Genomic DNA, 12332 nt, shown 5'->3' with positions numbered 1-12332 from the left:
TTACGCATGTTTTCTAATTTCGACTATGCGTAATGCATGGTTTATGCGTAATGTATGGTTATGCATTGAAAGAAATGTTTAATAAAGTAAAGAAATAAATATTAAGCTTTTTTTTTGTAAATTTTGATTACCCTTTAATTATAATTGCTCTTATTTCATAAATTACCGTTTCATATTTTTAATTTTATAATTTCTGCATGTCGTCTTACCAGATTTAAAATGATGATCTATAATCCAGAAAAACCGATAATCCGGAATCGCCGAAGTCCCGACGAGTCCGGATTAAAGACTTTTGACTATATTTGTTTCCGATATGCCCCAATTAGCCAGAAATAATCATCACAGTCGTATATAATAATACAGATTTGCTTAAATGAAAATCAAGGCTCGCTGCCTTACAAAATTGGATAAAGTAATGCTATTTTTAAAACTGTTAATACAAATATTAGTTGATCATTAAAACCTATTGATACTATTTTTAACCACTCATGTTAAAGAAATGAACATTTAATACTGTTCCTTTTACAAGTGAAACTGAAAAAATTATGATTTGAGTCTTATTTTCTTTGCATAAAAAGTTTCAAAAACATTTAATGCTAAAACGCAATTAAACTGCATATTAAATTATAATCTGAATGAAATAATTTATTAATTACAAAATAATGACGAAAACTCACCATTGCTTGCTCTATTTTATTGTCTATTGCGACTGTATTTGCACCTGTTGATGTAGCACTGGATAGGGAGGGGGAAAAAAAAAAAAAAAGACATTAAAATCAAATTTTTAAGATTAAAAATAGCTACAAAATTATTATAAAAGTACAAAAATCTTACATTCTTTCACTATATTAAATTAATTAAAATAAAATTTATCACTAAAAACGCATGGGAGTGAAGTCGGTTTACATATTCAGATGGAAGATCTTAAAAATATATAATTTGAATTAACATAGTTTTAGAAAGCAACCAACCGAATGTAATGATAAAAACTGAAATGCTTGTTGGAACTAAAAAACAGCAGACAGTATTAAACGAATTGTTAAACGCTTACACCTAACTTACATAATATATCCATAGAAGAAACACATTTTAGCGCTAACAGGCTACTCTACAAGTCAACAAAATAGTAATCCGCTTCATAAAACACATCCGTAAAAAGTGAATCTCGTTACAACCCGGTACCTTTTTCAAGGTAGAGAATACTAATTGGCTTCGAAGCATTCGGCGACTGAGATTATCGTAACCGCAGCTCCGAATTGTCTTGCTGGTATTAAATACGTCATCCGTCGAAAGCAGAACACAACACTCGACCCTCGCGTTAGAACTGCAAGCATAATGAATGCTCTTTAACTTTGATCTCATCTCCCATCCACGATTTGGTTAGGGTTGCCATAATAAAAGATGTACAGCGCCAAATGCTAATAAAAAAAGATATTCTCTGAAAGCAAACCAACCGATTACTTAAATCCCAATATGCGTTTTCATTTTCACTCTTTTATTTTTCTTCTATCGCATGAAGAAACGTGCGTTTTTTATAAAGATCTAAGAGAAAAATAATTTAGTCACTCCACAAGTTTCACTTTGAATAAAATAATTTTTGATTATTACATACCAAATCAATTAAACTTTTTTTTTGGAAAAATTAATTTTACTTATTACTTTTCTCCCCTGCAGTGACAATACATTATTTCTAAAATATAAAAATTTCCACAACCAAATAAATTACTTCTGCCAACAACTACCAGAAATAATACATTTTTAAGAGTTCTCGAGTATCTTCAATTTCATTCCTGAATAACCTGTATTATGATAAAACAAGAACTTTTTTCCCCTTTCCCCAAGTGATTAATGCTATAATGATTTTAATATAAGAAATGTTTTTGCATTCGTAAGCAAATTTTAAAAATTTTAGGATTATTAGGAACTTTACTTCGACATTAAAGTTTCACAATCCGTTTACACAGAAACGAAATTTTTCAACCCATCTCATCGAAACTATCAATGATAACTACTGAAAACAATTAACACACTTGCTTTCTTTAAATTATTACTGCTTATGGAAAGAAGATTACTCTCCATGTGAACTGATATCTGCTGTTATGGATTCAAAAAATCAATAATCAGAAACTCTTTTGGTTCGCGTAACTGTCCCTTGATTCAGTGCAAATAAAAGTAACTGTTCTGAATCATTTCTCTTACTCGCCAAAGCTGGCATCAGCAGACTATCTTTTGGCTAAAAGAAAATTATCAGCTTAAATAGCACCACCACCTGTAGCACTTAAAAAATTAGGGGGGGTGAATGAAGCGATAATTACAAATTACTGATTTGTAGAATGTCCTCAGAATTCATCAACATGCAACAACCGGTGTACATTAAGAGACATATATCGTCAGAAGGAAATGTAAGAAAAAAGTTACATAGCCATGAAGTTGTGTTCCTTGAATTTTTTTAAGGTTTTCAGAGCTAAAATTTCTTAAGGTATTCTGTATATTTAATTAGACCTAGCTGTTCAACAAAGAAATTTCCAAAAAAAAATTCTGATACCTAGTTATTGCTTATTATTATTGTTAAATCATAAAATAAAAGAACATATTTAACAAATTCTGCAAAAAAACATACAAGTTGATCATCTTTTACCATTAAGTTTTACTTAACTATCGTTTCAGAAGGTGGTTTCACCTTCTGAAACGATAAACATTGTAATTATCCTTTCACTTCAAAAAAAAAAAAAATAAATAAAGAAAAATGGTTTCAGAATCACTTAAAATTGCATGCCTACTTTATTACACACCAGAATTGCATTACAGTTAAAAACGTTATGTTACATGCTTATACCTATTAGCATTAATCTTCACTGAAAGAATTAGCAAAAACAACATTTTAAATATCATAATAAACAAAACATTCGCCCATTAAGGTAAATAAAAGCAGACATTCAGTTCTTTTCAAAATGAAATATGAATCATGATTAAGATTTGAGAAACTGATCAGAATTTTAATTACATTCCTTTAGCAGAGCCAAAATACACATATTTTAATCTACAACTAACAACAGGTCTTCCAAGTCCAAAATTACTAAGATAATTTCTTTCCCCCCTCCCAGAAAGCAGGTAAAAAGACAGTTTCGCATGAATGGCAACATTGAATTTATGGGATCTTACAATAAAAATATCACTTGTATATACGATGACCTCATAAATAATGAAATTATGTCAAAGAAGTTCCAAGAGAAAGATAATTATCTATGTGCCATAGCTTTGAGATAAAACTAAGTATTACTTTTAATTTAGATTTCATTGAGAGACTTAAAAATTAAAATATAAATGAAAAACTATCTTAATTTGTTTGGCAAATATTAGGCTGCGAAAGTAATACAGGTATAGCACCTTAAAGAAGAGACACTGTCTTATAATGGAATCGGTAAAATAATTTATCATGCGCCGGTACCCCCCCCACAAAAATCCATTATATATATATATATATATATATATATATATATATATATATATATAAAACATGATTACATCAGTCAAAAATTCGCTGACACTTTTCGGTAAAAGCGACAAATCTTGAAACTATCAATAAACAATTTTTTAAGATAAACCTAAACCACAAATAAAAATACACCCGATAACATAATTCTGATAATTCTTTTTAAATTGTAACAAGTTCTTGTACAATGTTTCTGAAAAATATGAAAAATATTACGATTTTTTTATTCTTTTCTCGGCACAAAAACTAAACAATTGGTGGACATAAGAGTTCGTTTCGTGATTTATTACTGCCAACGTAAGATTATATAATAAGGAATGAAAAAATTCTATTATCCAAGTCACAGATATTCTTATCTACACGCTGCCCTCTTTATAACAAATAAGTAAAAGATAAAAAAACCGCAGAAAGATAAAGTTTATAGTACAATGAGGAAGAGAAAATAATCACTTTAGTGTTAAACGCTGCACCTTTGGCCGACGATATTATCAATTGAAAAAAGGAATACAACAAAACATTAGGCAGCGAAAGTGTGTATGTTTGTAAACAAAAACCACGCAAAAGCGATAAATCCTTTTAAATGGCAAACCGCAACTACAGACTAGCAGCCACGTGAAATCAACGTGTTCTGACGTCAGCAAATCCGAGGGTTGGCCACGGTCCAATCACAAGCCCAATGCGGACAACTGCCGAAACACCTGATTGTTCCGAAAGGTCATTCACCCTTTGCGTTTCGTACATTCATGGTATGAATACGTGAAACGCGTAACACTAGTACAAAACTATACAGACATGTTTATAAACATTAAGGTCTTAAAACATTACGTAGTTTCAGCCTTCTTGTTACCATAGCAACCAATTTTACATCATTATCATTTGAGTCTCTTTTTATTTCACTTCCGCTTGTCTCAAAAAGTAATCGATCATACTACGATTTAAAACAGCTCAAATGCTTCTCGATGATCTATACGAAGAAAGTCCATAGGGAATTGCAAACAAATATTTGTGAACACTCTAAAATCTAAATGGTAATGAAAAGCAAATCCCGCTTCACAAGGACGTACTGCATAACGAGTTTACCGAAACGACGCCTTTGAAAAATTAAAATTAGAGGCAATTGTTTACAAACAAAGCTATTTTGCGGTAACAAACTAAGGATATTTGTCACGTCACTGAATATGGCCCACCAGTTAAAATGGTTAAGTACTTTAGAAATACTTTTCTGTATTCCAACACTGAATACAGAAAATAAAATATCTGTTAATTGTACGGGATTCTCTTATCCCCTTATGCACCGTAGAACTTTTTTTATTTATATGCAGGGGCACGTCAAAACCAATTAAGATGGTCAAGGATTGCAATCACTGCAAAATCGCAAGGTCCTCACAAATTCATGTCTTTGAATTTTAACATCCAAATAGCATCTGTGAATGACAATGGCTGTGTTTTGTGGTGAGGCAAAATCGCCCATCAACGGCGTTTAAAGAGGTTTATATGAACACAAGCCTCCAGTGGTTAAGAGCATTAGAAATTGGTATCCAAAGTTTAAAGGTAGCGTTAGTGACATTCCAAAGAAGTGGCTGGCTTACTACGAGTAGCAAGATCGTTGAAATATGTCCGTGAATCAGACAGAGGATCGAGTTTTTGTAGAGCCAATTTATGATGTTGACACTTTGAAAACCAGAAAAAAAAAAAAAAAAATCGTTGAAAAAAATTTGAAAGGTTTCAGATTTTAAATTACGACCCTACCTTTTTTTTTTTTTTTTTTTTTTTACATTTTGTTGTGTTGCGTTTATTTGTTAAATATCATATTCTTCGCCCTTAAACCATAAAATTCAGTTCAATAGCAATGTCGCAAAATAATTTTAAAATGAGCATATCTTTAGAATTTCCGATATGCATTCTCTCTCTCTCTCTCTCTTTTCGGTGGAGATAATCCCCCCTCGTACAGTGTTGCCATTGCTTGCTTTAAAATCGTTGAGTTTTTAATTAAAAACTCATGATTTACAAAATATGAATTAGATAATAAAACAAATACCAAATTCGGGCTTCCAGATGCCCGTATTCGGGTGAAGATGTACGTTATAAAAAATTTAATAGCTCCAGGTACCATTGTTTTATCAGAGAGCGAGAAACATATATATATTTATGTAGATTCTTCATTATTTAATTTCTTTAATTATTATACAAGGCGATAATATTTGGTGGCAACAATTTTAAAAGTGATTCAGATTTAAAATTTTTGAAGCAGAATGCCAAAACGAAATTAATAGCCCATATGTTCGAACGCCCTTTGGGCTAAAAATCCTCTAGTTAAAATTATAACATAAATAAAATAAAAAAAAATAAATAAATAAAAGAGAAAAATATGGAAGAGTTCAGATTCTGAAATAGCTCAAAAGGATTTGTTTAGTAAGATGTCTTACAAAACTTTTTTTTTTTTTTTTGGTGTGTGTGTGTATGTCTATTATTAATGTTTTGTGTGTTAACTTTATTTATTGGATATCAAGAGATGATAATACAGGTCTTTAATATTTGGTGGCAACGATTTGAAAAAAGGAACCGACGCAAAATACCAAAACGAAATTAACAGTCGTTCTGGCAAATTGCCCCTTTGGAATAACAATAAATAAATAAAACTGAATTACTGCAGTTACCATTTAAAAAAAAGTATAATTAAACTAGTTTTTGCTCAATAAATTTTTGTAACCTGGGGGAAAAATTATGCTCACCCTACACTGGTGAAAGAAATTAAGAGAATTTTTATATTTGATCTACGATCTCCGGAACTACAGGACTGATTTTAATAAAATTTGGTGTGAACATAGGTTGATAAAATACAAAATAAATAAACATTCAACAGTTATAATAGACACACATGTTCGTGTGTAACACTCATGGGAGTCTGAAGGTCTGAAACAGCGGTTGCAGAAGACACAAAAGAAATGGGTTAATAGCGGGCAAGGTCCCCTCTTATAGCCACACAGGCCTCGCAGCGTGATGTCATACTCGAAATAAGGCAGTTTATCAGTGCCTGTGGCAATTGGTTCCACTCATTCAGAAACGCTGTTTTCAGTTCCTGGATGGTTTCTCGGAGGGAGGTTGCGATTGCCCTTCCCAGAGCGTCCTAGACATGTTCTATAGGGTTGAGGTCTGGAGACCTGGCTGGCCAATCCATCCGGCGAATATCCTCATTCTCGAGAAATTCGTCGACCAAAGAGCTGTATGTGGCCTCGCGTTATCGTCCTGTAAGATGAACTAGGGGCCCACTGCACCACGGAAAAAGCGAACATAGGGCTCCAAAACCTCATCCCTATACCTACACCAATCACAGAGCCTCAAAGACGTGGAGAGGTGTGCGACCATCCAACATGATGCTTGCCCAGACCATTACACCGCCACCGCCATTACTGTTGATTTCGCGGACATTGGAGAGTAGGTAAAGGAGCCCTGGCTCTCTCCATATGAAAGTACGGCGCGAGAATCGGTGTTTAGGCTAAAACGGGGCTAGTCGGTGAACAGAATGGTTACTCCAAACACCATGCTCATCGGACTCTCCTGTCCGTAGAGACGTGAGCGGGAAGCAAACAGCCGGTCTTCTGGCAAACAACCCTCTCTCATTCTGTCTTTTGGAAACGGTCATCCTTGTTACACGGGTTATTGTGGCTACATACAGGTCCCGAGAGAGCTGAGAAGCTGTAGCCTCTCTGTTTACGCCTCGCTAAAATGGACAAATAGCGATCTTTTCTGGTCGTCATGGCTCTTGGACGACCTTGTCCAAGTCTTCTGGAACTGTTTCCATAGGTTACGGCGCTGGGAGTTAAATTACATAAATTCTCTGCATATCTGGACTTGCAAGTGGCTTGCCTCTAGCCTTCTTACAATTTGTCACTTAATTCCACCATCTAAACGTTGGTGGTTACTAATTTTTACTGTTCCGATGTGAATTTAACCGATTGCCGCAAGATAACACCAAGAAGTTCGCTGAGGTGTGCTAGGGAACGCAATTCGTCTTACCCCTCCACGCGCTTATAAGGCCTGTTTTTCTGCCGGCTCCGCCTACACACACGTGTACGCACGCTTACGTATTTGCTGTACAAGATTTGAATTTTTATCTAGAAGCAGTGGTTTTTCCTTCAGTTCAGTTCCTTTCACGCAATTCGATAAAATATGCAAATTATCTTAATTTCACCAGTGTAGACTGCAAACGAACTACCACTATTCACAGGTTTTTCCTACATACTTTATAAATTTTAAATCCGCAGCAAAAGCCTGGGACATAATGTCTGCCATATCCTAAAACGAGTCACCCAAGGTTAACGGTTTTTGCATTGGGACTGAAAAAAGTTATGCTTTGTTGTGCTGTTAACAGAATAAGAGAGAAACTAGCAAAACAAAGTGATTACAGTTATTTTAAAAGCTGTTTATAATCTCTATTCCAGTCCTCTTCCCGAACTGCTGATCCCAGAGAATCTACAACAACCTTTTAAAAAAGTAACTGATCCTAAGTCAGAGACACTGCTAAGTACAGCTAGACTGCATGGCGACTCGCAATAGAGAATTGGTTTAAAAAAAAAAAAGATGGCAAAATGCCAACATTAAGAATATCCTTCAGCAAACTCATTCTTCAAACATAGCTTACGAAACACGAGGAGAGGAAGGGAAGAAGACGGCTAGCCAGAACAGCATAATATTATGAACAAGTTTATAGATTGCGTAATTTGACCCTTTCCTTCCTAGTATGTCTGCCTCAGGAATAAGAGAGCTAAGACGAATCGCTTAATTACCACTTCGCACAGCTGCTCTAAATGAAGGAAGAATCCGGTTACAGAATTTTCCAGTAGGTTATGAAGACTGGTTTGACTTCAAGATAATGGCATCCCCCCCCCCAAGAGTTAATGCAGGTGCGTCGGATTCTATAAAATATTAATGCAGGCATTTCTATAATTATTCTTTCTTTTTTTTTTAAAGTTCTAGATCATTTTTAACAATAAAAAGGCTTTACATTCGTACATGTATCAGACACATGTGACAACATACACTGAGGAAAATAGTGTCTCATTATACGGATTCCCTATCAACAAATCGAAACGATTTGTATGCATGGTGTTTGTTGCAAAATATCCCTAAACATTACAGTAAATTTACCTATAAATACAAGAAAAGGTTGCGATGCCATTACTTTAAACCAATTCCATATCGTCCAAACAGTAACAACTTTAGACTAGGTTAATATTTGAGATACATGCTCTTACTCAAAAATAAACATCCCATTCTTTCATGGAAATTTAATTTTTTTTTTGGGGGGGGAGGTGCCTGGGTGAACGAAAGAGGGGGAAATGGTCAATAGGAAACTATAAAATCCTGTGAAATAGTTTAACAGTTCCATTCTATACAGCTAAAAGCAGCGAAACATACCACTACTCCTTCCCATGACATCTTCTGGTTGATATAATTGTTAGCGAAGGCTCGGGTATTTGCAATACTTGCATCTATGTAAAGGAGTAAGGGTATATAAAATCTGTTGGTCTGAAAGCCCTCTTTTGTTAATAGCAGACGAGAAAAAAGGGGTATACAAGACCATTAAATACACCCTCTTCAATATATCCCAAAAAGGCTTATTTAAAGATGATTAAATATTTCAATAATGGTTCTGAGCCCGCCAAAATTAAAACTGTGGAAATGCAAAATATTCTTACAGACTAAATCTGTAACATAACAAAGTGAGCCAAATATGTATCTATAAAAATTATGTCAAATGTATTAAGAATTGGGTAAAAATTCAGAATTACGAAATGTAAGTCAAAAACTGTTGCATTTATTTTTTAATGTCTCTACAATTTGCATAACTGTACTTATGAAATACATAAAACTAAGATAATTTTCCATGAAATGCATTAGAATATTTCAATTAAATTCCACCACAAAAAAAGATAAATTATATTAATGCGATTTCGGAAGTACTTATTTTAGTACTGTCAGTTATTTCCCGAATCTGTAATTTTATTTCGACGTAAGTATTTGAAAGAATAATTCTTTAGAGTTGACATGCTGGGAGTATTTTTAAAACTTTATTCAAACAAGTTATTTACAATAATTTTTTTAGAATTATAAATTTCATTGCAATTAATTACGCTCCGATACTGGTTTCACACAGGCGAAGAAGGAATGCCAGTATTTAGATTACGCTCGCAGATTCAGTCCCAAAAAGTCTTCTTCTTCTTCCACCAGATGGCAGCACCAGCCAATATGAGAAAGTTGACAGACTAATTTAACGAAGCTAAATATACTACCAAACAAATTACCAATTAATTTTAGGCATCAACTCCTATATTCTTCAGGTTTGCCTTTTGAAATTAAGTTCCTGTTGCATATGCAACAGACGTGCATGTCCCACAGACATTCACTCACATCATAGTTGGTTTGGCGGGGGGGGGAAGAGTTGTACAAGTCAAATGGCTACATGCAAATGATTATCGCATGCAATTCTAATACATTAATGCAGATGAAAGGGATGAATTCTCGCGAAAAGTGAATGATAATTTTATTGATGAATTAATCTCATTTGATGAAACTAATGAACGATAAATGTTGTTGAAAAATTAGATTCTTTTATTTCACCATTTAGATTTTATTAGTTTTTTTAATTTATTTTATTAAGTATTTTACATTTATTAATTTTATTTATTATTAAATTCTTTCTCCTTCTTGGCTTTTCTAATTTTAGCAATTAAGACATGGTTATACGGTGGATATGATACGCCGAACAGATATATGCCAAATGCATGATATGCTAGATATAATGTATTAAATGTATCTTTTTATATTTACGAATAAAGTTAATGATTATATTGAGTAAAAGATCATTAACAGTATATTTGCCATTCCAAATAAAAATGTCACTGGAAAAGTATTTTTACGTATAATTGAAAAAATATTCAATGAATATTTTAAGGGGCAAAAATATAATGTAGCCTATTATATTGCAGAATAATTACAGAATAAATTGCAAATAAAAATTTTTATTGACCTTTTTTTTAAATTACAGAAGAAAATTTACGACACAATGTACCAGAAATTAAAATGCTAATTTATTTCATTTAATTTTCTGCCGAAGCTATCGCATCATTGTACACTTTTCTTCCATAAATTCGACTCCCAACTAACATTTCCCTCAAAATTTGTAAAATTCATATGGAATTGAGTCATTTTCAAGAGCATGCGAGTGGCGACGCATCCATTTTGTTAAAAATACGCTTTCCCACAGTATCTTCAAATTCTACTTACCTTTTTTAGCTATTTCTCATTCTGGCGTAGCTTCTAATACTTTTTTTTTTTTTTTTTTTTATTTATTTCGCTATTGAATATTTTTTCGTTTACACCAAATTTTCTAGTTGCCGCAAAAGTCCACGCATACGAAGGTATATCTGAATTTGACCATTTGGATAAAAACCTTGGGTTTGATTATATGCCGAAAAATACTATGCAGTGAAACTTCAGACCACGAACAACTTAGAACAAAAAATGTCTCCATGTCTCGAGTTACGAACACTCAACTTGGCAACAAGAAAGGTGTTTTGAAGTAACCTAGGACAAAGAATCAAAATTAACACTCAGGGTCTTCTAGTAATATTATTTTAATAATTTTACTTGCTTAAATCTCATTAACAAAACCAGGAAGGACCATGAATTCCGCCTGGACCTGGCTGGGTGTTGCGACTAAGGCTGAGGTTTTAGCACTAAGGGCTTCTTTAGTTATCCATTACATTGGATCTCTAGCCAAAAGCAAAGACGTGGAAGAATTACTAGAGGACTTAAAAAAAAAAAAAAAAAAAAATTCAACAAGAAAGAAACAAACATTTCCAAATGCAGCAGCATCAGGCACTTGCGGAGGAAGAGACTTCAGGGGAAAAAAAAAAAAAAAAAAAAAAAAACCTACTTCTTTGATCCGCGAATTGTGCAAATTGGTTAAGATGCGATGTTTCATGTTAATGAAATCACCACTAAGCATTTTAAATAAATGCCGTGTATCATTTTAGCAACATTTCAAAACGCAGGGAAAAGCAAATAATATTGGACAAATTTTGAAAAGAAATGAGGCCCAGTGAATCTTCAAGTAGAATCGAGTGGTAGCTCATAGTACTTGAAGTAGTCTCGTAGTATCTTCAAGTAGAATCGAGTGGTATAATCAAGTAGAATCGAGTGGTATCAAGTAGAATCGAATGAAATCACCACTAAGCATTTTAAATAAATGCCGTGTATCATTTTAGCAACATTTCAAAACGTAGGCAACAGCAAATCATATTAGACAAATTTTGAAAAGAAATGAGGCCCAGTGAATCTTCAAGTAGAATCGAGTGGTAGCTCATAGTACTTGAAGTAGTATGAAGTACTTGAAGTAGTCTCGTAGTATCTTCAAGTAGAATCGAGTGGTATAATCAAGTAGAATCGAGTGGTATCAAGTAGAATCGAATGAAATCACCACTAAGCATTTTAAATAAATGCCGTGTATCATTTTAGCAACATTTCAAAACGTAGGCAACAGCAAATCATATTGGACAAATTTTGAAAAGAAATGAGGCCCAGTGAATCTTCAAGTAGAATTGAGTGGTGCGAACAGACAAAGAAAGGATAAAAAGATGCTTCAGAATTCACCATTTACGTCGTCCATTTTCTAACACACTGGCAGGATAGAATTAAATAAAACTTCCGTCTATTTTATCTGTACGTAAAAATTACATTTCTTACCTCAGATACTTTTTTACGAATTTGCGCGCAAAGTACTATCGTAAATTTCAAATAAGCGATAATCTGTGGTCCAAGAATGAATTAATTCATT

At 33.4% G+C, this 12332-nt stretch overlaps 1 protein-coding gene across 5 annotated transcripts in view; it reads right to left on the bottom strand.

Moving 5' to 3' along the window:
• The window catches only part of LOC118181881 (uncharacterized), a 537207-nt gene that overhangs the window by 9095 nt on the left and 515780 nt on the right, over positions 1-12332 (bottom strand). For all 5 annotated transcript variants that reach the window (XM_085816197.1, XM_085816199.1, XM_085816198.1 and 2 more), the window contains one exon: positions 678-735. In XM_085816197.1, the coding sequence (XP_085672323.1) occupies positions 678-735 (58 nt within the window). The remainder of the gene's footprint in view (positions 1-677; positions 736-12332) is intronic.

The sequence above is a fragment of the Stegodyphus dumicola genome, chromosome 4, assembly GCF_044657685.1.
Source record: "Stegodyphus dumicola isolate Sdum_Otavi_A_Nest chromosome 4, ASM4465768v1".
NCBI classification, from domain to species: domain Eukaryota; kingdom Metazoa; phylum Arthropoda; class Arachnida; order Araneae; family Eresidae; genus Stegodyphus; species Stegodyphus dumicola.
This window is presented reverse-complemented; position numbering and strand designations above follow the sequence as displayed.